The 26,600-nt window shown below is 46.4% G+C and overlaps 1 protein-coding gene across 4 annotated transcripts in view; it reads right to left on the bottom strand.

Moving 5' to 3' along the window:
- NPTN (neuroplastin) overlaps positions 1-26,600 on the bottom strand; it is a 541,091-nt gene that overhangs the window by 179,633 nt on the left and 334,858 nt on the right. For all 4 annotated transcript variants that reach the window (XM_085643906.1, XM_085643904.1, XM_085643907.1 and 1 more), the window contains one exon: positions 26,491-26,585. In XM_085643906.1, the coding sequence (XP_085500032.1) occupies positions 26,491-26,585 (95 nt within the window). The remainder of the gene's footprint in view (positions 1-26,490; positions 26,586-26,600) is intronic.

The raw sequence follows: 26,600 nt of genomic DNA, 5'->3' as shown, positions 1-26,600 counted from the left end.
AGCTCAAGAAACCAAACTCTCTAAGCGCAGTCCAGAGCCAAAAGGATGACTTGGGCCCGGTCATTCCTGTCCTTCTTGAGAACTCTGAGCAGGAGTGGTATGGGTGGAAAGGTGTAAGTAGGCCTGAGCTCCGCTCGATAAAAAAAGCGTCTGAGTGAGAGCCGCCTCAGAAACTCAAGCACGCAAAATTGCTGACACTGTACGTTCTCGGCAGTTGCGAACAGATCTAACCAAGGCTCTTCCCCCTGCTGAAAGAGAACTTGCACCACCCTCGGATGGAGAGACCATTCGTGATTCATTAGGAATCCTTGGCTGAGTTGGTCTGTCCTGGCATATAGAGAGCCTGCCAGGTACTGAACCACCAGGGATATATGCCCGACATTCCAGCTAGGTCCGAAGGCGCAGGACCTATTGACAAAGGGCCCACAACCCCACCCTGTTGAAGATTGCATTAATCTCTTAGCATGAGCTGAAAGCCATTTTATACTTGGCAGCCATTTTAGTTAGCTATGTGCTGGACATTTGCTGTTTCCCTCTCCCAGAGTTTTGCACATGCGCAGATGTGCTTAGCTAGTAGAGAGCACCTGTTCCTAGTATAGAACTGTCAGGCTGTTCTAACTGATGTCAGCAACTTATTACTCCTCCTACTTGTTGACTGTGCAGTTTCTGTATGACCATCTATGTGCATAACTCTTCTCATGTGTACTTGTACCGCCTTTTTCAGCCCCTGTGTGGGTATAAAAGGACCATGCTTCTTCTGTTCAGTGTGCTACTTCACTCAACACCGAAGGGTGCTGTGTGAATGTAGTTCCACCTCATGAGGTTTATTAAACTTTGTATTTTCTATTCCAGTTTCTGTGCCAACTTCTTCCTATTGGTCTGAGGACTCTGTGCAGAGAAGGGCGAACCCCTTGCACTGGTAGGCCTAGCTGAGGTCACCATCAACAAATTGGCACCCAACTACTGGGGCTCATCGGTGATTTGGATGCCCAAAGGATTGGTCGCGACGAAGGATTGGAATCTCGCTCTGGACGTGATCGCTGCCCGATGAGACTAGAGTCTTGGCAACCACGGCGTTTTTCCTTTCTTTCTGATCATCCAGGTGGTGCCGGTCCTCGACTGAGATCTCTTCTGTTGATTCGCCGTGCAGTGACCATTTGGTCGATTTTAGAACTTGGCAGTTGGAACCTGGACACCAAGTGATTGGTAAGTGTCCTTCTGTGGCGCTTGCTGTTGGTTTTGATGCCTGGGATTGGTAAGGTAGTTTAGTAACATTTACTGTGGCTTTTGGATTTTGGAATTGGTGTTGGCCAACTTGGTTTGTTACGAGATTTATATGTGGATTTCAATTTATATAGGCAGGTAATGAGGAGAATTTTCTCTATCTGAATTGATTTGAACGGTACCTTAAGTGCTACTTTGATTATAATACTGCATATTCTGCACTATTTTTGGCATGCCTGTTTTTAGCACACTTCATAGGATGTGTTGCTTTTGTAGTGGTACCAATTTGAGACTAGATGAAGCACAACCGGCCCCTCGGAGGGGACGCCTAATAGGGATATGTATATTAAGTATGGTCTTTCTTCTATAATGTACAGCGCATTATGGAATAAATACACTCGTAAGGATCCTGAGTTGCGTTGGCCTATGTATGGGTCATTTGATTTACGAAAGATTGAGTATGTGGAACAATGTAGGTTTAAGCGAAAGACTAGGCAAGAGATGTTTGTGTATGAATGTGGGAGAAAGAAGTGCGTGAACGAATGAAGCGTGAGCAAGCCTTGAGTGAAAAAGAACAGCGAAAGAACATTTATGTGAAAGCATTAGAGCTGAAGAACAAAGCAGTTAATTGTAAGCAAGTGCGTGATGGTCTTTTTGTTTTCCCCGAGGTGAGTTTATGAATGTGTTGCTTTCTTGGATGTACCATTTTAAACTTGTATATTATTAGCCGGCTCCCCTAGAGGGGATACTTAACTAGGTTTAGGTATAAAAAAGTATTTCTTCTTTGGTGACTAGTACCCCGAGGAACTAAATATGTACATAGAAAGGATCCTGGTCTGTGCACTTAGTAACATTCATAAGTGGTGATATGCAGAGCGTTTTTTTCTTGGTGTTCTGCCGGCCAAATCTAGTGAATATGACTTACAACTAGTATTTACAAATGGTTTGGTTTAAGTACAGTCTGTGGGCTGTCTTTTGTTTCTGTCTTAAGTGTTGATCTGTGGGTTAAATGTGTGTTTAAATGTCTGTGGTTTGTCATTAGTGGTACTTGTGTGAGTAAGTAGCGATTGCGCTCTTGGTGCAAGAATGGCTAGCCTTAAGTGCCCTGTATTATGTGTGTGACACCGTTTTGAAAATGTCTGGAATGAGCTCAATGTTTTTTTTTGTCATCATTCTGTTATGCCAAATATCATTAAAATAAAATACATTTTAAAAGAATCCAGCAATGAATTATATAATATATGCTAAATAGCTGCACACTATCATTAAATTGACAGAGTAAGATACTATACATGTGTGCAAATTGCCACAATGTTAAAGATAAAATTAGAATCCACATTTAATAGGAATAAAAAAAAGCTTCAAAAAACGAAATTATGTGTTTTGCAATAGATAAAATTAAAGATACAATTAAAGATACAAAATGTCACAGCATTTATCCTTCTGTATTAGGTATTAAAAGGCATTCACATTATCTGAGTGAATTGACCCAAAATACACATTACAGAACGACAGATTTGTGCTGGCTGGAAAGGCCGACTTGAAAGGCGTGTGAATTCGACGCCTTTACGTGTCAAGCAGCTGTGTCAGCACATGGGTATTTCTGACTCCGGCCACAGGAAACAGCTGAAGTCAAACACGGTGTAAAATCCTGCATTTCAGACTGCTGTTTTAAAAGTTAGAAATATAGTTTCATTATTTTTGATAAACAGAGGACAGATTGACAGTAGGGATTTATTTTCTTAATGCCTTTTTAAATAAGGATAAGAGTGATTTTTGATGTTAAATAATAATGACTGTCCTTCATTTAAAAGTGGCGCAGACTTTCAAGTTCGGTTTCTGTTCTTAGGGCTGTGAATGAATGTGTTTAAATATGATAGGCAAAGGGATGCAGCTTGCTTTTCATATGTGGACTCATCAAAATGATTGGATTTATTAAAAAAAAAAAAAAGAATTATTTTGATTATATAAAAAATGTTATTTAAAATAGGTGCATTAAATTCGTTTTTTAATATGTATAATGCCTAATAATGATGCTGTGACCTCCTAGCATCCAAATTGAATTTAAGCCATGCTATACAGCAATAGGGGGTCACTTACATGTGAAATGTTACTTTACCCAGGCGTACAAAACTCATTTTTATAAGGGTATACATTATACATTTCTGATGCCACATCTCTGGGATATGTAGGGGACATTCTGGGGATGACTATTATGCAAAAACATTGTAGGATATTCATTTTTAAGTGCCCCAAACATCAAAGTCGAAATTGAGTAAAATTAGGTTATTCCAATCAGAGCAGCTTTTAAACTGCCTCAGGCTACAGTAAATGCACATATGTAAGCATAGAATGAATAGCTGACATCTATACTGCTAGACAAGCACTCGGCACACTGCTTACAAATATAAATATGTACAAAAAATCTGGCAGAAGTTATTAAGCTTACCTCTGAATTGCTGGTAGACTGGAATGGAGTGGGTTTTGCTGTTGAGCTCTCAGTCTCCAGGGTCACTTTGAATTGGTAAAAGTAAAACTGCATGAAAACCTTGCACTCAAGATGGAACAGCTGCGAATAGGTTAAAGGTCGAAGTTCTACATTTAGAAGCAGGGCTCAGCGCAACATTTGCTTTGACATTTCGACATTTGAAAGACGAAATGGCAGGGCAGGGACAGAAAGAGGTTTTGCTTGCTTTTTTTTGCAAAAGCAAGTTTTTTTTCACTCATATGAACAGATTGAATAATAATGGGATATGTCAGCTCTTATTAAGACAATGGCTCTGCCATATATGTAGCACTAATGCTTTTAGGGCTGAATTAAGGAAGCAATGGGATTTAGTTTGAATTCATTTGCCCTCGTGTCACACTTGTACATTTGCTAAAGGAATATGTTCTTTAGCTAGCTCAATGTGCTATTTACCTCCTCAGGGTTTGTTTATGCCCAGTTGCTACAAATTGGGGTTGATAGTGTTGACAGAATGAAACCTGTTACAGGTTTCCTACTGTCAAAAATGGGGGAAGGAGGCTAGCTCCTCTACAAATTAAGGGTAGGCAAAAGGGGAACTAGCTGTGGGTAGTTTTTGTTCTAAAATTCTCAGGTGATAACACCACTATTGTTTGTTATTCTCATGCTACATACAGTTTTGCAAGGGCATTGCTAGTTTTTATTAGCTAGTCTGTGTAAATAAACTGACAGTCCTTACTAGAGCTGATGTTGCATAGTTTGGATTGTGAAAAATAGAATGCAGAGAAGATGCCCATGTGATCCTTAGCAAACATTTTTGAGGAAAATATTGTTTTATAGGAGTCTGTCACAAGATGTGCTGCTGGAGAAAATGTACCCATTATGTTGAAGTTTTTTAGTTCTTTATGTAATAGGAATCCCTGTTAAATTAGCAGTTTTAGATTTTCCTGTTGCTCCTATAACATGAGAGCATGGTCCTAAGCATACAATGTAGGTGCTTTTATTAAGAGAAATCATTTTAGAAGTGTCTGCAGTCCTGTACAAGTAATGCAGAGTCTGTGAGTAAAAGTGTAGAACATTTCCTTTTTTCTTGAGGGTCTTTAGATGATTAAGATAGGAATATACAGATGTAAGGATTTGGAGTATGTCTGTATTGTTTTTCTCTTTTCCTCAGAATTTAGTAAATGAACACAGACCTCCTTGGCTGCTTGGGATTGGGTGACGTATTACTCTTGTCAGTTCACCAAAGAGTTCCTTTTATACTTGCCAATAGGTCCAGGCTGTTGTTTCTTTTACTCTCACATAGATGAAAGTGGTTCTTGGGTGCCTTGCTAATATATGGGGCGTCCCTAGAGTAGGAAGTATTCTGAGACTATCCTCTCTGTTGATAAATTATTTCTGTGCCTTGTCTAAAAACCTTTTGTTCTGTCCACAAATAGATATTTGCTGCCTTACAACCATTGCCAGAGGGGCGCGGACATCAGATCCAGCTTGGAGAGTCCGCACCAGTCCAGTTTGAAGTCAAAGTGAAGGTAACCAGCACAGGCATTGCTGGCAACCAGGACCTCAGTGAAGGTAGAAGGCCGGAAGCACTGGGATGTGAAGTGTGTGCCCCTGCCACTGTCTTGGGCGAAAGACGGGGTCCCAAATCAGAAAGGAGAAATCGTGGATCAAGTTTTTGATGCCCAGCCGAGAGTCACAGACCGAGCAGGAAGGCGAGAAAGTTTTTGCTTGAGGTAACCCCCCTTGAAACATGGGTTGCTTCAGAGATCCTAGCATCAGGCCTCTGAATCCTGGTCCCAAAGTGGCGGTAAAGTTTTCACCTTTGTTGGTCAAGAGATACCTGGGCACACTGAATGCAATCTATGGCCCCAACGAAAGAGCAGTGTGCCAACAGAGCAATACAGGAGTTAGGGAAGGACTTGAGTTCAGGGTACAGGTGCTGTGTCTCTGGTGCCTGTTAGATTGAAATGAAGAAAACTGGTGCACTGCCTGAGACACTGGACAGGATCACTGAGAGCATTTGCCCTGGTGGGTGATTGCCCTATCCTGAAAGAAGAAACTTTTCCCTTGAAACTGGGCCGTGATTCCTGATTTGCGAGTTGTGCAGCTCCACCGTGGGAACAACAAGAGCCTGCCTGTGAGGCTCAAACGGACACAGGGAGAAGACTCCCCTCTGGTTGGTTGTACAGTGGCTTTAATTTCCCAAGGACTTCTTTTTCTTTTTTGTTGAAAATGTACCCCATTGGTCGTCCCATTTTTGAGGAGGAGCAGCCCTTTGCAGCTCTTCGTCCTAATTCTCATGGTCCTGTGTGGTCCTCCTGGTCCTCTGGATCCAGGATCATTTTTGTAATAATATGTCCGACTGCTTTCATAATTGTATTAGGAATAATGTTTATTCTGCGAGAGAAAAGTTCATCTGAGCAATTGACAAATGTTACTTTACCCTTTTCTTGATTGATATTCTAGCCCTCAAAAGGAAACACTGGAAAAGTCTAGTGAAAATGTTTTTATTAGATATGTGCTGTTGGCTATTTTGAAGTTGAAATTGATGGTCACTGAAATGTATAGGAGCCTTGAAAATGTTTTTACTGGATGGTTCTAGGATTTGCTTAGGATTAGAAAGCTAATAGTTCTGTTTCTGATAATAGTAATTACTCTCTCCTGCTATCTGTATGACCCAATGCTCTGTTCCCTTTGTACTCCTGCTTATACCTTATACATACCAGCTTAACAATATTTAGAATGAGAAATGCCCACCAAGCAATGAATTAGGATATTGATAAATTTATGAAAAAAAATTAATATGCATATTTCCTACTGGATTATGGGAATATCTTTAGCTCATGCTAAAAGGACCATCTGTTGAAGATTGCATTAATCTCTTAGCATGAGTTGAAAGCCATTTTGTACTTGCCAGCCATTTTAGTTAGCTATGTGCTGGACATTTGCTGTTTCCCTCTCCCAGAGTCTTGCACATTCGCAGGTGTGCTTAGCTAGTAGAGTGCACCTGTTCCTAGTATAGAACTGTCAGGCTGTTCTAACTGATGTCAGCAACTTATTACTCCTCCTACTTGTTGACTGTGCAGTTTCTGTATGACCATCTATGTGCATAACTCTTCTCACGTGTACTTGTATCGCCTTTTTCAGCCCCTGTTTGGGTATAAAAGGACCATGCTTCTTCTGTTCAGTGTGCTACTTCACTCAACACCGAAGGGTGCTGTGTGAATGTAGTTCCACCTCATGAGGTTTATTAAACTTTGTATTTTCTATTTCAGTTTCTGTGCCAACTTCTTCCTATTGGTCTGAGGACTCTGTGCAGAGAAGGGCGAACCCCTTGCACTGGTAGGCCTAGCTGAGGTCACCATCAACAACCCCACCCTGTTTGGAGTATCACATGGCCGCTGTGTTGTCTGTGAACACCTGCACTAGCCTTCCCTTGATGGAAAATAAGAAGGTTTTTAATGCCCATGGGATCGCCCGGTGCTCCAGTAGGTTGATGTGGAGTACAAATTCAGTGGGAGACCAGACGCATCTGACCTCCACCTCTCCCAGATATCTGCCTCACCCCAGGATTAACACATTTGTCACTACTATCAGATCTGTTGGGGAAGAAAGAGGGGTTTGCCGCTTACCTAATCGCGGTTTGTTAACCACCACCGCTGATGTTTTGCACTTCCCTCCGAGATCTGGACTATGTTGGAGATTCCCTTGATGCTGGGCCCACTGGAACTTCAGATCCCATTTCTCCATTTTGAGGAAGAAATTGAGAGACTGCAGGTCTAGGATAAGACGAAAGTCCCCATTCCTTCTTGGGCACCAGAGGGTAGCAGGAATAACAACCATGACCTACTTCTGGCATTGACATCTTCTCTATGGCTCCCTTGGCCATGAGAACTGCCATTTCCTGGCACAGTAAGGAAAGATGGTCTCCAGTCAGCCTGTCGCAGTGGGTGGCATGGGTGGAGGGGTAGACAAGGGTAGGAGGAGAGACCATGGCAGTATCTGGGGAGGTGTCCAGTCCACTAATGTCTGCCAATTCCTCACACCAGTCTATGTTTGGGATCTAGGGTATGGTATTCTTCAGGGTCCAGGGCCACTCCCAATCTTCTCCAAGTCCTAGCCCATAGGAATAGGGATCAAGCTCTGGTCTGGTGGTTCTGGATCCAGTCGGCACCAGAGTCGGACGACAACCCTCTCGCTCTGTGTTGGAGATGGGGATGAGAATGGCTGGTGCAGGTTCGTATCCATCTGTGGATCCAAGTGGCCCGTCTGGCGGCAGGGGGAATGGCAAGCATAGTCGCCGGCAGGGAAACTGAAGGGGCTCCTCCCAACCCCACGGGCCCCAAAGGTGCGCCAGCGGGTTTGGGCCGCCCAAATATGAGGTGTACAGACTCATAAAATTTGCAGAGTTTGGTGCGGATCACTATAGCTCCAGGAAACTCAGGAAGGTGCGGAGCTGTCCAAGGCTCAGGCTTAACCACAGATCCAGGCCAGGAGTGACTACGCTTCCTCATCTCGTCGAATGACTTCCACAGCTGGGAGTCAAGAAGGGGGACTGATTAATTACTTACTATTTTTCTTTTTCTGGGACTTACCCAAATGCCAAGAAATTGTTGACGAAGATCAATGTACCCGCGACTGATCCCAGGAGCTTCCTCTCGACTGGGATCGAGACCGTCACACGTCGAGTGGCAAGGAGCGTGAGGGACCCCTCCCTCAAAGCATTGGATGCATGGCATGGCAGTCAACACAGGTCTTTGCGTCGTGTTCGCACTTGAGGCACCAGAGGCCAACAAGATGTGGGTTAGTCACCGACATTTGTCGGTGACCAGGACCGCAGGGCTTGAAGCCAGCTTTCCTAGTGGACATCCCTGCTACACCAGGAGAAAAGATTTCAAAAGACTTCAACAAAAGGACGAGAAAAAGGTCAGTAAAAAAGAGACTGGGGGTAGCTCCCATCGGATCTGTACTGACCGGTGTGAAAGAAAGAAATTAAGTTAACCTGCTGGGCTGGCACCTCTATAGGCACTGCGCACATCACTGGACAACCGGCGAGCAGGGGTACTGCTCACGAAAAGTTTCCGGATCCAGTCTGTCACCTGGGATAAATTCTAAGGTAAGGAATCTATGACTAGACTTCTCTATCAAATCAAGATTTTAATGCACTGAGATCAGAATCTTTTGAACCTCCATGATATGGCACAATAAAACAGCATTTGATTACAATTCTTGAAACAATATTTGCAAGATAAGACTATGTAAGCAATGTTTAGCTAAAACAAACCAAAAAATATTTAGTGCTACAAACAATGAACTATGTTTACCCGAATTATAAAGACTGTTATAAATGAACGAGAGCATTGTTCACTAAAAAAAAAAAAATCAAATAAAAAGAATTATGAAGAATTCCCTAGGTTCAAGTATGCTGTAGTAGAGTAGGGATAACAATTAAAAGTAAGGTTAGGGATGTCTCACGGAGATTATTGTACATGAACTGAATGAAATAACATACAAGATAATCACTGAACGTTTTGCTAATTTTTCACATGCAGCTGTCAATGCAGAACATTGAATCTGCAAGCTGCTATAATCAACTAAATGTCCGACTGTACAGGGACGTGTATCTTTACTAAGGCTTAGCGATGGAGAATAATTGTTATTACATTAATAGCTATTTTGTTAGCATTTATTGTCCTTCAAGTTGGAATGAGTTTCACAGAAACATTTAGATCTACACCAGCACCTACATCAATTGCACATTCAGTAGATGAGAAAAACTTAAAGGCTTCATTTATAAATTCTCCAATAAGAGATTTTACATCAAACGTTTATTCTAAATTAGTTCAGGAATACATTCAAGATATAGATGCCAAGGATTGTCACATTTGCGTACACTTACCTTCTTTAGCTGCTGAATATGTGACGTATCATGGTTCACTTTAAAATTCAGTTACATTGTTTTAAATAGAAGGCTTTAAATATTTTACTAGCTATGAGATGATTCTTTCTACAGTTACCATTCAGAAAAGAGTGAACACTCACCCATAAGCTAAGTATATGGAGGTTGCATGGTATACAATTCCCTACAAAATGTTATGAATAACATTTTACTTGTCTAATGAGACCGTTCAAAAATAGATTTATTCTAGCATTAGAGTAAAGCAGGGCTCACATGTTTCGCAAGACAAACAAGGAGTAAGATGTTTTAAAGAATATTCGGAAAAACGAGGAAGAGGAATACAAGAAGTAAATTATATATACTAAATTGAAATTAGAAGACAAAAAGGGAAACTATATATTTAGAAAAGGAGAAATCAGTTTTGAAAAATACGACATATTGGTATAAGTAGCTGTGAACACTCATTTAAAGTTCTTGGAGGGCCTGTTCAGATATTAACAGGGGAAAATCAGTCATTCCGGGAGTCTATTTTGTCTGCGGACAGGATGCATATTTTCAGTTGCCTGCAGACTGGGAAGGCGTTTGCTATTTAGCCTTATTGATTCCCAAGATGTATCATGTAAATAACATAGCTGCTTTAACTATGACTCCATCTCACAGACACACCTGTAGTACCACTGATGGGACACAATTAGTGGGTGACATTTTTGGGGCCATCACTCCTCCAGTGGGGGGTAGTTTTGAATGATGAGAAAATCAGAAAGCTCTCAACAAAGATAAGCTAGCTACTAGTACATCTGGTGCTTTGTTAGCAGTTAATACAGAATTAGTATCTATTGGATCAAGGGGTAAATAAGATCGATTGGCTTTACATTCATTGCAGGCAGAAAAGGGAGGAGTCTGCAAAATGTTGAAGGCTTAACATTGTTGTTCTTACATACCTGATGAGAGTAAGATGATTAAAGAATTTGCAAAGACTATTTTTGATTTAAAACCTGAATTAGAAACGTTCGAAACTACTAGCGTGTTAGGAGTGTTAGTCAAAGGTGCATCTGCTATAGTTAATTGGTTTGGGTCTATAGGGAGTGAATTTTTGGGGGTCACACTAAAATCCTTGCTAATCAATGGTATTTGCTTAGTAGGTTTATATGCTTTATTTTAAGGAAGTAGATGTTGTCTAACAAGAAAGAAAAACAAAGAAAGAGAAAGGCAAAAGAGAAGAGATGCAAAAAGAAAGAACAGGGCATACAAGAAGCTCAAGGCAGTTGAAACTCTGAAAAATGTAATTGATGACACAGCAAAGAAGGAGGGTGCACTGTAGAGAGTAATAGTTATTCTTACCATCAGCACATTTCTTCATTATTGCAAACAAAAACACATTTAACTGAAAAGTGCAAGAGTCCATGCTAAATGATACACATTATGTTTTATAAAAACAGCAGTAAGCAATTATACTTAGGCATTATCAGCATTATAAAGAAATAATAATGTACTGACTTGAGTTAGCCTGATCATTGATGCCATGTTAACAAAGATGTATACCATAACATTGAAAGGCCTGCTTTTCCAAGCAGAGTTGTTGTTTTGCATGAGATAATTTTCTTTCCACTGCAGATCCTGTAATTTTTCAGAAGCTTACGGTTTGTTAGTAAATAGGCATTTGTTATGCATTAGACAACTGATAGTGACGTTCTCACCAGGAGGAGAAGAGACAACAGGAAGGATGATTCATAGGAAGAACTGTATATACCGCAATATGTGAAGGAAAAATATTTTAAAGGACTTATTTCTGTGACTTTAATGAAGACGTGAGAAACTGGGGAGTTTACCTACCCCCAGAAGTTTACTTAAGTCTTATTGGATGCAGTGAACGGAGAATTAAAAATTAGTTTCAATTTACTGTGTTTATATTAGCGGCTGTTTCTAGAGTGGGGGAATTTACTCGCTCGCATTTTTGGTGATCTACCTCTGGATCCTGGAATGCGGCAAGGGGAAAAGAATAATAGAGAGAACCTACAATTTTTAAGTGCACTTAAAGTAAATATGATCTGTCCCCAAGTGACATGGTGCACACAAGGCTGTGTGATGACTACTTTGCTTTTGATCAGAAAGCTAAACCGTCTAGGAAGGAGCATTCTAAGGGTGGAGTAGCATTTCTCCTGTCCAACAGGTTTAAGTGGAAATATGAATACTACAGAGATCCCTCTGACTTTTTTTGTAATAACACTGTTCCACCCAGGGAAAGAACAGGGGGTTCCTTCCAGCGTATTGGTAACTGCATATATTCCACCTGAGGCCACATGATCCTCTTATATAAAAGTTATTCTCTCACATACATCAAAAGCCACCTCGATAAGGATAATGCTCCTCACGTAATCCTGGCAAGCTATCTAATTATGCTTTGAATCAGTTTTGAGATATTAAAAAAGAGAGAGCCCTACGAATACTGCCCATAAACTTTAGCCCAAAAATAAAAATTGACAAGAGAGGGTCTCTCTAACTGGGTCAGTTGGAAAGTAGGGATTGCATTCTAGCAGATTGGAGATTTCCCGATGACTCGCCAACTCAATGCACACATAAAACCTTAAAGGGGGAGGGTGCAATTTTAGATTATGTATTGATTGGCAGTGCTTCCTTTTTGGTAATGGGCGATCTAAAGGTAGCAGATGTACCCATTAGTGATCATAGCCTGTTTATTTTTACTTTGGGCGTAAGTATGTCATCTGCCTGTTCCTGGAAAAATCGATGGGGTCTCTTTCAAACTTGATATAAAAGCAGGAACTACTAATTAGAACCACAGGATGTCATTGGCATTAAAGAGAAACCTAAAGGCTACCATTGAAAATCTTGATGCTACGGAGGGTATTGAATTGGAATGATTCTCTATTTTCAAGAAACTGTTTATAGTAAGAGCTAATAAACAACCTAAGAGTAACTTTAAGCCAACTCCCCTCTTGATACTCATCTGAGAGAGAGAGGCAATGTTGTCGTTATGAAAAAGGAAATGGAGAAGGTTTAAGGCCAGGTTGAAAAGAGGAATGTGATCATTTATGGATTGCTTGGAGAGAGGCAGTAATGAAGAGGTTGATGAGGACATCTGGCCTCTAGTAGTGGAGGACTGTGGCTCCATAGTAAGCTTGCTTCCATCAGCTATTGAAGAAGCTAGATGGACTAATTGTATTACTGTGTTATACAAAGTAAATACTGAAGAGGTCGCATGTCCTAACCTAAAAAAGGGTATATGTCTGCACCTCCCTTGACCTGCGAAGCCATGTCTCCGGACTTAGCTGTCCAGGCAATAGTGTTTGGCAAACGTGTGCAGCGAGGCCCACGTTGCTGCCTGACACATGTCCTGCAAGGGGACTCCCCAGCCCAGGGCAGTGGTCGCCGCTGTGGCCCGAGTGGAATGGGCCCTCAGCCCTACAGGAGATTCCTTTTTAGCTAAGGTGTAACAGGCCTTGATACACAAAACGACCCACCGAGAGTCGGTTCGTTTGTGCACTGCCCGCCCCTTCCTAGCGCCCACGTAGCCAACAAAGAGTTGGTCGTCCACCCGGAACTGTTTGGTGCGGTCCAGATAGAAAGACAGCGCCAGCTTTGGGTCCAGACGGCGGAGCCTCTCTTCCTCTTTCGAGGGATGCGGAGGCAGAAAGAAGGTGACAGACTGTCCGATGTGAAAGGCAGTTACCACCTTAGGGAGAAAGGAAGGACGAGCCCTAAGAACAACTTTGTCCGGATGGACAGAAAGAAAAGGAGGCTTAGAAGAGAGCCTGGAGCTCACTCACCCGTCTAGCAGAGGTGATGGCAACCAGGAAAGCAGTCTTAAGAGTGAGAAGACGAAGGGGACAATTATGAAGTGGCTCAAAGGGAGCGCACATCAGAAAGGGCAATACAAGGTTCAAATCCCACTGAGGCATTACGAAAGGGACAGGAGGAAACATGGGAGTAATGCACTTAAAGAATCGAGAAATAGGGGATTTGAAAAGAGAAGGCTGATCAGGAAGCCGTAAGAAAGGAGAAATAGCTGAAAGATATCCCTTGAGGGTGCCCAGAGCAGAGCCCTGCTGGGCCAGGGAAAGGAGAAAGAGGAGAACCTCAGAAAGAGGGGCGGAAAGGGGATCCATAGCCTTTGCTGTGCACCATGCCACAAATTTGCTCCACCTGCAGGCATATTCCGATTTTGTGGAGGGACGCCTGGCTGCCAGAATAACATTACAGACTTCAGGAGGCAAGTCAAATGGCATCAACTGCCGCCGCTCAATCTGCACGCATGGAGGTGGAGACTGGACAGGTTCAGGTGGAGGACCGTCCCCTGCTGCTGCGACAGAAGGTCCTCCTGAAGAGGCAGTCGTATCGGGGGATCGATCGACAGACTGAGTAGCTCGGGATACCAGTATCTTCGTGCCCAATCCGGAGCCACCAAGATGACTTGGGCCCGGTCGCGCCTTATCTTCTTCAGCCCTCTGGGCAGAAGTGGTATAGGCGGAAAGGCATACAACAGACCGCAACTCCACTCGCAACGAAAGGCGTCCCCGAGCGAGTGCCGCCTTGGAAACGCCAACGCACAGAACTGCTGACATTGCGCGTTCTCTTCGGCAGCGAATAGATCTAACCAAGGCTCCCCCCACTGCCGAAAGAGGCCTTGACCCATGTCTGAGTTTAGATGCCATTCTTGATCCATCATTCACCGGCAGCTGAGTTAATCTGCTCTGGCGTTCAGAGAGCACGCCAGATGTTGAGCCACCAGGGTGATGCCCTGATGCTCCAGCCATGTCCAGAGGCGCAGAGCCTCCTTGACAAAGGGTCCACGACCCCACCCCACCCTGTTTGTTGCAATACCACATGGCGGTGGTGTTGCCCGTGAACACCTGCACTACACTACAGAGGGAAGGAATGCCTTCAGTGCAAGTCGGATTGCCCTCAGTTCCAGAAGGTTGGTATGGAGCCGGGACTGCGCCGGAGACCAGAGGCCTCTGATCTCCGCCTCTCCCATGTGGAACCCCCATCCCAGGAGGGATGCATCCGTCACTACTACGTGCTCCGGTTGGGGTAGGGAGAGGGATCTGCCACTGACCCAATCGCGGTCCGTGAGCCACCACTGCAACTGTCTCCCAGTGCCCTCCGAGATCAGGACGTGGTCAGACAGGTTGCCCCGATGCTGGGCCCACTGAAACTTCAGGTCCCAATGCAGATCCCACTTTCGCCATCTGGCGTGATGCACCAACAGGATGCAGGAGGCCATCAAACCCAGAAGCTGCAGCACCAACCTGACCGAAACCCGGGATAGAGGCTGAAAGATGGGAATGAGAGCCTGAATATCCCGGACCCGCTGTTCCAGAGGATAGGCCCGGAACTGTGCCGAGTCCAGAACCGCTCCGATGAAGAGGAGCTTCTGGGAGGGACTCAGTTGAGACTTCGGCACATTGATGGAGAACCCCAGCAAATGCAAGAGGGCGGTCGTAGTCTGGAGGTGGGAGACGACTGCCTGGGGTGAGCCTGCCTTCAACAACCAGTCGTCGAGATAGGGGAAGACTGGAACCCCCAATCTGCGCAGATGAGCTGCGACCACCGCCATCACTTTCGTGAACACCCTAGGGGTACTGGTGAGGCCGAAGGGGAGCACGGTAAACTGAAAATGCTCTTGTCCCACTGTGAGCCGCAGGTAACGCCGGTGGGCCTGCAGGACGGGGATGTGGAAATAAGCGTCCTGTAAGTCCAACGCTACCATCCAGTCTCCAGGGTCTAGAGCAGCCAGAACCTGAGCTAAGGTGAGCATCTTGAACTTCTCCTTCCGGAGGAAGGCGTTGACGCTCCTGACGTCCAAGATAGGGTGTAGGCCCTCTTTGCCCTTCTTGGGAACCAGAAAGTAGTGGGAATAACAACCACGACCTACTTCTGGACCAGGAACGCGCTCGGTGGCCCCCTTGGCCAAGAGGGCCGTAACTTCCTCCTGTAGAAGTTGCAAGTGATCCCCCAAAATTCGGTGGCACTGCAGTGGCATGGCTGGAGGGGTCGCCTCGAAGGGGAGGGAGTAGCCCCTTTGGACGATTTGCAGCACCCACCTGTCCGATGTGATGGTGCGCCAGTGGAGCAGGTAATGGCGAACTCTGCCTCCCACTGGCGTGGAATGGGCCGGAAAGCTCGGACTAGGAGGGCTTTGAGGCAGATGCTGCTGGGGTAGATGTGGACGGACCGGCACCTTGTCCCCCTGTAACGCCGTGGCAGAATCCATGTCCGCGACCGCGTGGAGGTTGGTTCTGCGGCCTGTGGCTAGTCGGACGTGAGGGGGCACCCCTTCCTTGGCCACGAAAGGGCCGAAAAGCGGAAGTCTGCAGGCGCAGGGCTGAAAGGCCCAAGGACTTGGCCGTAGCCCTGGAGTCCTTAAAGCGCTCCAGCGCACTATCCGCTTTGTCGCCAAAAAGGCGACTGCCATCGAAGGGCATGTCCATGAGGGTGCTCTGGACATCCCCAGAAAAACTCGTGGACCGCAGCCAGGCGTGGCGACGAAGCGCCACCATGGTCGACATTGCCCTGCCCAGTGAGTCCGTTGTGTCCAGTCCACATCGGATGGCATGCCGTGCCGCATCCCGCCCCTCGGCAAGAGATTGGACGAGTCGTGTCCGGGCCACCTCCGGACACTGGAGCTGCATGTCCTCCACCGTATCCCACAGGGAGTGGGAGTAACGGTCCAAAAGACACACGGTGTTGATAGACCGCAACACCAAACTAAGAGGAGAACAGCTTCTTCCCAAACTGTTCTAGCCTTTTGGATTCCTGATCGAGGGAAGCGGACGGGAAGGAGGTCTGGGAGGTAGAGGCCTGGATATCCAGGCTCACGGGCGTGGGGTGTTGGGAAAGAAAACTGGGGTCGCCCGGTGCAGGGCGGTGGCGCCGGTCCACAGGAGAAACTGTGGAGGGCTTGGACCAGGTGCCCTTCAGAACGTCAATGAGTGCCTCATTGAACTGCAGCAGAGGCTCCAAGGAGATTGCTGACGGTTGAAGCACATCAGTGAGGAGGTTCGTCCTCACGGCCACAGCAGACAGTTCTAGCCCGAGGGCTTCAGCCACCTTGCGCAGCACCACAGAAAATGCAGCACCCTCCTCTGAAGCCACGGTCGGAGGAGAGATGAAGCCAGTGTCAGGGGAGGTGTCAAGACTACTGGCATTCCCCAGCTCGTCTGCCCAGTCCTGAGATAACTGGCACTGCCGGGCCAGAGGGTCCTCAAACCCCTCCCAGTCGTCAAGGTCATCCGATTCCTGGTATACAGGTGGAATGATCGGAGCGGGGCGGAAGATGAAATTGCCACCCATCTTGCCACCCATCGGCATCGGGTGCGGCGCCGGACGGCGCGGCTCTGACGCCAGGCCCGGACCGGGACTAAACTGGGGAACGTCCGGGGACGGCGCCGGGGGTGGCACCGGAGGAGTAGGCGCCGGCAGAGGGGTCGTGAGGTCGACCGGTGTGAGAAGTTGGCCTGATGTATGATGTCACTAGTTCTAGTGTACACCTTATATCAGTCCAAACAACCCTTATGGTGGTTGGTTGTAAAGTCAACCTTATAGACCAGCTATCCTAGTGGTAGCATGGACAAGAGCAGTCTTAGGCTAAACTCTGAATGGCATGTGAAGCCAGCTGTGATACCATATATAATCCCTTGAATACCAAATGAAAGGACACCACAACAGATATATATATATATATAAAATAAAGTGTATTTATTCTAGTCAAACCCTCAGCACTCTTTATGAGATTAGAGGTAAGTACAACACAGTCTTATTTAAGCATACATTAAGTCACACAGGTAAGTAATACAGTTAGGCCCTAGGGGCCACGCAAACCATATACTAAGTAAGTGGTATAAGGACCACTGTCACGGAAATAGGATAGGCCTAGGGAATCGCTGGGGCTAAACTACACTAGCAACAGTTAGGAAGTGGGAGGCCCACGGGATTCAGGTGCAGAGTGGAAACACTCACGCGTAATGCGTAAAAGTCGATAAAAATAATAGTTGTTAGAAATTAACAGTTTAAGGACACTTCTGAAGCAGCTAGAGAGTCGAGACTCGTAAACTAGACCCTAGGATAGTCACTACCCTTGTGAGCACCGAAGTACCCAAGTTACCTAGCCCACAGGCTGCGGGTGCATAGGTGTGAACTTGCGTCTGGTTTCGTCGTGGACTTCTATGGATGCCTGAAGGAAAGTTGCTGACAGGCAGTCAGTGAAGAGTGTCCGGTGGATCCCAAGGCTGGGATCAAGAAGAGAGGAGACCTGCAAGCAGAAGGGACAGAGTCAAGGTCACTAGCCAGTGTCCACGTGGAACCAGGCGATGTCGTGAAGATTGCAGGTGAAGGTGAAGCTTGTCGCTGCAGCCACGAGGACCCGGGAACGTCGAGGACGACCAGGACCAGGAGGCGAGCTGTCCCACGAAGGCTCTTGCTGTCGGCGGCGTCGAAGTTGGACTAGGACTCACCAAGCCTTGGCAAGCGGAACCCACGAAGAACAGAGGACTTGCTTCTGGTGCAGACCAGGAAGGTCTGGGGTGCTTCTCTTTTTCAAAGAAGCAGGAGCCAGTCTGGAGGAGCCAAACCAGCGGTGAAGATTACGGGATGCGTCGTCACAAAGGCCACTAGCCAGCGGGCAAGCAACCGGACAGGCGCGGCAAGCAGGAAAATGCAGAAGGGCCCCACGCAGGACTCGTGGAGTGTGGGGGGCTGATCTTCGGTGCAGATGGTGCTTGGGGTTGGGGCTTCTCAATCCCCAGTGCACAACTTCGAGGGTGCCTCAGAAGCTGCGCTGGAAGATACTAGCCACTTTTCCCAGGTAGCCGGTCCCACGTCTCTCGTCGCCTCCACGGATCTCAGCTCGGCTGTGGATGTGGATCAGGGTCGGAGAAGTCTGGAGGTCAAGGCTCTGGTCGGGCTCTGCAGTTGGTCCCTCGTAGAACTTTAGCAAAGCAAAGGGTAGTCTCTTGATGGTGCCTGTTTGCACAGGGTAGCCACTCCTTGGCCACAAGGGAGATTCTTCATTCTTCTTCTTTCGTCGAATGTCGAAGGTCCAGAGTTTCTGTTCAAGTTTCAGGTTCAGGATAATCTAAGGTCCTGGGGCCCAAATCCCACTCTTATACTAATCTGGGGGGCTGGGATACCTGCTAGGTCACGCCTTATGGGTGGGACCTGGGAGGGGGTGGTTACACCCACTTCCCTTTGTCCAGTTTCGCACCAGAGCTGGGGCTGGAGAGCCCCAGCGCCGGTATGAACTGGACTATGCAAGGAACACCTTGTGTGCCCCAGGCATGTCTCATTCCTTTCAGCCCACCCTGCCCCAATACACTAAAGGCTGTCTGGGGAGGTGCTAGCACCTCCCCAAGCAGGAAACCTATTGTCCAGGCCTCCCTGGCTGGGATCACTCCCAGCAGCAGGAGGTCAGACTTGTGTCGTGGCAGCAGCATCCATTTTGTGATGATGAGGCTTTGGTCAGAGGCTAACAGTAAAGTATGATTTTAACATGTCTTTCCCTCTAGAAGGGGGGAATAATATCCTCATGTCCAGAAATGGTATGGGGTATTATTCCACAGTGTTAGACACCTTACACGACATGTTTCGATAAAGCCAAACCATAGTTACCATAACCGTTTAAGATTATAAGGCACTTTAAGGGTATATGGTAGGCTATATCATAGAACAGCTATAAGGACATGGTTCCGAAAGCTGCAGACAGGCTCAGCTCATGCTAGAGCCCCATCTCACATGTTACCAAGCACTCCGCCTCCAGGATTGTTAAGGCCTGCCATAGGAGTGGCTGATAGGTACACATGTGTCTATATGTAAGTTAGGTATAGGAATACTACACCTAAGCAAGGGGTGATTACACGACCTTGCCCCAGCTGAGTGATCAGCCAGTGGTGTCATAATGGAAGGCCAGGGGTGGCATAATACATGCTGCAGCCCCTGGTAGGCCTAGGGTACACCTATGCCCTGGGTACCTAGGGTACACTGTACAGGGGCCAATAAGGTGATCCTATCCAAATGGGTTATGCACCTAAAGTACATAGTATCAATTTAGAGAGAGAACAGCAGGGCTGTGGGTCTGATTAGCAGGCCCACAGCCATATCTAAGTCGAAAACCAGTAAAGCAAAAGCAAAAAGTGGGGGTGAACATAGAAAGCAGACCCTACTCTCCTACAACCGGCACTGACTGGGATCCAGGCCTGGATCCCCCGGGGACCTGTGGTGCCGGGGCCGGAGGCTCGCTAGGCCTCCCAGTCGAGCCTGCGGGGCCCGAAGGCGTGACGGCAGGCATCGACGGCAGAGCCAGGTTCCTCATGGCCATGAGGAAAGCACTGACCTCCGCCGGAGTCGCGTCAGTCCCAGGGACCAGGGGGTATGGGTACGAGACCCCTGCGGCTCAATCGGAGCCGCGCGGGTGGTGCCACCCGAACCCTCAGCCGAGTCGCACGACCGGCGAGGGGAGTCGGAAGAGCGATGTCGCTTCTTCGACTTCTTGCTGTGCTTCGACTTACTGGATTTCGAAGACTTGGACCCCGATGAGCGGTGGTGGCTGCGGCTCCGTGAGCGGTCCCTCGACCGGGACCTTAAGTGGCGCATAGCCGACTGCCGGTACTCGAGTAGCTTGCGGGACCGCTCCCGCCTAGCTTTCGAAGTCAAGGCCCGGCAGTCGAGGCACGACTCGGCGTAGTGGTCGATTCCAAGGCAATAGAGGCACCGGCGGTGGTGGTCCGTGACCGACATCAGTCGGTGACAGGAGTCACAAGCCTTAAAGCCAGGCATCCCTACTGGCACCAGAGTCGATGTCGACAAGAATAGAACCAAAAGAGTTAAAAAAAAGTTTAGTCAAAAAGTGACTAAAAGGGTATGCTGTTCCTGGATCGGCGATTACTGGCGCGGAAAAAAGAATAACTGATGTCAGCGTGCGAGGGCGGCGTCTAAGTACTCCGACGACGTCGTCCCGGCGATTAAGACGCCGACGACGGACGCGGAGCCGCAGACGACGCCTAGCGACGCGCAAGGGTATAGCTGACGAAAAATCTTTCCGGATCCAGCCTGACGCCTGGGGATAGTCTAAGGTGAGGAATCTAACCAACGTGTTTCTTTCAGATATATATCTTGGAGCTACACAGATACCTATATCAGAGGGAGGGGATAGCTCCATCGATAGGTGGGAAAGGTATAGCCTGCTTGTTATATGCAGACAATATAATATTAGACCCTACTCCTAAAGGTCTAAATAATAGTCTGCAAGCATTACAATTTGAAGATGCCCATCACCGAAGGATCAACATTTCAAAAAGTAAAACTATGTGTTTCCACGGCTAAAAGAAACCTAAATATAGGAATTTTCCTTGGACCCTGGGCTCCCAAAAATTTGAAATTCTAAGTTCTTACACTTTCTTGGGGAAGATCTAGTGTGGCAACCTTAGTGACAAAGCCTATATAGAGAATAACAAGAACAAAGCCCAGGCAAAAGGATTTGGTGCTCTTTATAGGACTACGGGAAAAAGATATTGCTCTCTTCTTGTGGTGGCCTATCGAGCAAAACTTCCAGCTTCTCTATTGTATGGCTTGGAGACAATTGGAGTGGCCAACTAGGGCTTCTCAAATGTAATGGAAGAGTGAATACTAAGAAATATTGCCTCTTAATTCTGCGATACCAGTAGCTGTCTTAAGGTGGAAATGGGTTAAAGAAGCGCGTACGTCTAGGGCCTGGTAGGGGAAGTATGCTGGGTTGCTTGCAAAGTAAGGAGTTCAGAAACCTCTCTAAGGTCACTAATGAAGAAGGAATTATTAGGAGTCAAAAAGGAAAAGTTTACAGTATATAGAAATTTGCCTTGGCGACTGATCAGTTTCATCTGGATCCCAATTGCACAACTAAAACGCATCCTAAAGCAGGCTATGTGGGTATTAAGTTTTCGGCTGGACAGAAATGTGCCAAAAAAAAGAGGGGTCTCCAACATATTATGAATTCATTCACAATAAATAAAGTGCAACTATATATCTATTGGAATTTTTTCCAGTGGGTTGACGCGTGTCTGTATCCTATTGAGGTTGGATATGCTCCCACTGTCTAGGAGAGATTTCTTTGAGCCTATTCCCCGTTTCCTTAGATTCCAGACAGCTTGACATTCTTTTTTTTATGTGCATAGGCTTTATGCTTATACATTTATTCCCTCACCAAAACTCTTAATTGGGTTTTCTAGACTGACACCTTATTCTATTTTATTCTATGAAAATTTAGATTAGGGAAATTACTTTATAGAACACACTTGCTATATTATCTCAATTCTAACTGGTATACTTACCAATATAAAAAAAGGGTTAAAATATTGTTTCTTGTGGGCATCTCATCTTTGCAAGCAGTTCATAAAAAGGAAAAAATTCTAACTTTTATATCTCGCTGTGGTATGTCCTTGCAAGAGCATAGGCCTAGTAAAATTAGCATTTCTGTTTTTTCTTATATTTGAAGAATTGCTTTCTCACAGCAACGATCTGCTGTTTGCAGCATATTTCTTTTGTAGCATAGCCTTGCCTTTGCAAACAAATCTGCGTGCTCTTTGCCTCCTCTCCCCTCTGCCTTAAAATGCTGCACAGGGAGTCTTCAGGTTCAACATGTTTCTCTGAAAACATTGGCAGGTTGTCTGCAGCCAGAATGTGTATTTTATTTCTAACTTTTGTGTTATTTGACATATTTGTTAGGAGCACATGTTACGCATGGCTCACTCCTTACACCTCTGCAACTTCGTAGAAGCTGAGCCAGGGGAAAATTATTTTAGGGGCCATAAATAACATAAAATTATAGAGTAGTAAAAAGTGAATTACAGGGATGGTATTACCCTAGGGGCTCTGAGTGACTGCCAACTCGAGCTTCCCTCTCGTTGTCTTTTTGATGTCACTCAGAACTTCTAGGTGAAAAACATCTCAGCAATTCCCTGTTTCCCATTTTTTACTCGGAAAGTATTAAGTCTTATAAGGAATAATGAGAGAGGCTACCTTTCAGTTCCCTGAACACGCCGGCAGCAGCGGCTGTGTTAAAGCGGTTGGCGCTCTAGTCACGCAGGCAGGGGTATAAAGCTGAAACAGAGCGCGGGAGCACAGCGGACGCGCGTAGCGGGCATGCCACTGGCGCGCCGAAAGCAAGCCCGTCCGCGCCTGGACTCTGCCGGCTGCCAGGAAGCGCTGCCCTATTCCCCCCAAGCGCAGGATGACTTCAATTAGCTATACGAGAGAGCGACTGCTGGGGCAGGGATGCAAGGGAGGTATGTCAGCTAGGAGGGCGGCTCTCGAGGGCCATGGTTGGAGCGGTGGGAGGTCGGAGAATCACGCAAGGCCTGTAAGAAATCTCTTAACCCCTCAATTACGAAGAGAACAGGTGGCGATTCAGCCAAAGAGGTGGGGGGGCCCCAGGTAGGGAACCGAGCACATGGAGGGCCGTTCCAGGGGCTGTGTATAAACATTCGGGGGAGCAGTGGGACCTTCTGGAAGATGAAAAGCCAGACATGTGCTTGCTGACTGAGACCTGGCTCCAAAGTCACTCGACCCCGGTGGTGGTGGTCGCATTCCCGGAAGAGTATTGTTACTAGACTAGACAGAGTGGGCAAACGGGGAGGAGGGCTTGCAGTAGCAACCCGGTCTCCCCACCACATTAAAGTAGTGGACTCAGTGCTGACGACGTATATTGAGCTACTGGTGTTTCATATATAATCTCTGAAGGGGGCCAGACGGATGGGGGTGGTAGTGTACCATCCTCCCGGAGAGAGCAAACAATTGTTTTGCTCTACTCTCCTGGAAATTCTCACCCCTTATATATTATTACAATCTGATTGCTTAATGCTGACTGGGGACTTTAATCACCATCTGGAAGAGTCTTCGAATTTAGACTCTGGGTCCCTCCTGTCAGCAATGGAATCGCTGGGGCTCTTTCCAAGAGTGCATGAGCCCACTCATATTGCAGGCCATATCTTGGACTCCATTTTCACTAATGTCCCATTCCTCTCCGTAGAATCACCTCAGGAGCTAACTTGGACCGATCATTGGGCCCTAAGACTCTCCTTTAGTCAGCCAGAGGGCGTAAAGAAATCCCTAGTCAGGGCCTGGAGGAAAGTCACGGCGGAAGCATTTGGCGCGTTTTTTTTAGCCCGCTTGCAGGAGGTGGGGCTAGACAGCAATAATGCCCTGGAAACATGGGAGGATACGGTTGGGAACGCCCTGGACAGCATTGCCTCTCTGAAAGTAGTTAGAGTACAAGAGAAATGGGCGCCTGCGCCTTGGTACTCAGAAGAGCTTAAAGCAGAGAGGGGCCGTTGCAAAGGATGGGAAAGAAAATGTAGGAGAACCAAATGTCCCGAGGACAAGCTGGCATATAACCTGGCACATAGAGCTTATTTAGGTAGATGCAAAACAGCCAGAAGAGAACATCTGGGCCTGCAGCTAAGGGAGGCTAAAAATTCCTCACAGGAACTTTTTAAGATACTAAAAGAGTTCACTAATCCTATAGTGAGTGGTGCAGCGGCTCCCCACACACAAGTGCTATGTGATAACTTGGCCACCCACTTCAGAGAGAAGATAGACAATATCTATAACTCTCGGGGGGAGGGGGGTTAAGAGGCCTCAAGGGGACCCAACCTGGAGGGCTGGGACCCCTCATCACCTAAGCTTGCCTATTTTCCATCATCACCACAGAGCAAGTTGGGGAGGCACTCGCAGCAACAAAGTCAGAGTCAGACTGCGCCCCTCCTTTTATCATGGCAGAGCTGGCCACGGTTTTAGCCGCCTCGCTCTCGTCAGTTTGTAACGTCTCCTTGGACACGGACACTTTTCCGAACAAGTGGAAGAGAGCACTGATCAAACCTCTCTTGAAGAAAGGGTCAGCAGATCCGGCAGATATGAAAAACTATAGGCCAATCTCCCTTCTCCCTAGCTGCTCGAAAGTTAGGGAGAAGATGATTAATCAACAACTGACTGACTATTTGGAACGGAATGAACTGCTGGACCCATCTCAATCTGGTTTTTGAGCGGGCCACAGTACAGAGGCAGCCCTGATGGAAGTGACTGATACCATCAGGATGTCCTTGGATAAAGGGACTCCTACTATGCTGGTGCTCCTGGATCTATCAGCGGCCTTCGACACCATCTCGCATAATATTCTGCTTTGCAGATTGCGGGAGATCGGTGTCGGAGGCCTAGCACTGGCACTGGCATGGCTGCAATGCTTCCTGTCAAATAGATCACAATGTGTCAAATTAGACACATTTGTATCAGCAACCACCCCTCTCAACAAGGGGGTACCCCAGGGGTCCATCCTAAGCCCCACTCTGTTCAACATATATGTGGCTCCTCTGTCCGCCATCATAAGAGCTTGCGGCTTTAAGACGATTTCATATGCGGATGACACCAGGTGATAATCCCATTTGAAACGGATCCCGCTGTAACCAGAGCCAAGTTTAAGGCCTGTATGTTGAACATAGCTGCCTGGATGGGGGATCATTTCCTCCAGCTTAATTCCAACAAAACGGAGATTCTCCTGTTCGGGAAGGCAGAGGAATTGTGGACGACAGACTGGTGGTCCTCTGAATTGGGGGAGCCTCCCTCCCTCACAAAGCAGGTTAGGAACTTGGGAGTTCTGCTGGACAGTAAATTATCATCTGAAGATCACGTGAAGGCACTCTCGAGCACTTGTTTTTGGACTCTGCGAATGCTAAGAAAAGTATTCCCGTGGATCCCTCTGGTCGCAAGAAAGACCCTGATCCAGGCACTTATTGTGTGCAGGCTGGATTATGGCAACGCACTACTGGTAGGAGCCAGGGAAAAGCTCTCCTCCAGGCTCCAGGTACTGCAAAACACTGCAGCAAGAATGGCTTTGAACAAGCCTAGACGTTCTCAGTCTCAACCTTTGCTGCAAGCCTTACACTGGCTGCCCATCAGAAAGAGAGCAGTGTTTAAACTTCTTACACTGGTGTTTAAGGCAAGGCTAGGCCTGAGACGAGTATACCTTAGGAAGAAGGTAATGCCTTATGTCCCGGGTCGCCAGCTTAGGTCAAGTAATCAGAACCTCTTAGTTCCTTGCAAGAATAATAAATCACAAATGGGAGGGCTTGCATTCTCCTATCTTGCCCCCTTTCATTGGAACAGGTTACCGGAAGCGATCCTCCGCTGCACCTCTTTGGGACACTTTAAGAACGGTCTAAAAACCTTGATGTTTTAGGGGGTCTGCATGGGCGAGGGTCCTGCTAGTGTGCTACCAAGCACCGAGAGATCCCCCTGGGGATGATTTGTTGCGCCATATAAAAGTTAAATAAATAATTAAATGATGCTGGCTTTTCCAAAATATATATCTCACCATGTAACTATGTTAGCTGCTCGACCTAAACAAAGAATATCGAACTTCCAGTCGACAATATATCATCCAGAAAAATATGCAGATAAATCTAGGCCTGCATATTCTTCAATGGAACTGAGATTCAGAGTGAGATGCCGTTCATCTCTTGTGGTACATCATGACTACTTAATGGCATTAATGACACAATGTCAGGGAGAACTACAATAAGACTCCCATATTCCATCAGTTAAATTTTACTGGCAGCTTTACTTTTCTCCTGAAAGTGTCGCCTGCTTGTTTTGACTGTCCAGTTTCAATATGCCGGACATTGAGATCTATTTTATATTTTCTTGCTGGCTATTCAGTAGCCACCACAATTTTCACCAAAAGAGGGAAACCCTTTACTAGAAGTGGGAGAGTTTGGAAATAAGCAATACCGGATTACAACATTTTGCAAGTATGGACTTTAATTCCACTCTGACGGGCTAGGCTCGCAAGCAATAGCCTAGGCAACTAAAACAAAGTGTAAAATGCAATATGAAAAAGGAGAGAAGAAGAACACTTCCATACCTTTAATCCTTATTGTGGCGTTTGCAGCAGGGGTGTTCGGAATAGTGAACACACACATGTATTCCCCAGAATCATCCACTTTCGGCTTAACAATTCTGTAGTAAAATAGA

Source organism: Triturus cristatus, chromosome 3_1 (genome assembly GCF_964204655.1).
Source record: "Triturus cristatus chromosome 3_1, aTriCri1.1, whole genome shotgun sequence".
In the NCBI taxonomy this organism is placed as follows: Eukaryota; Metazoa; Chordata; class Amphibia; order Caudata; family Salamandridae; genus Triturus; species Triturus cristatus.
The sequence above is the reverse complement of the archived record's forward strand: the minus strand, read 5'-3'. Positions and strand labels throughout refer to the sequence as shown.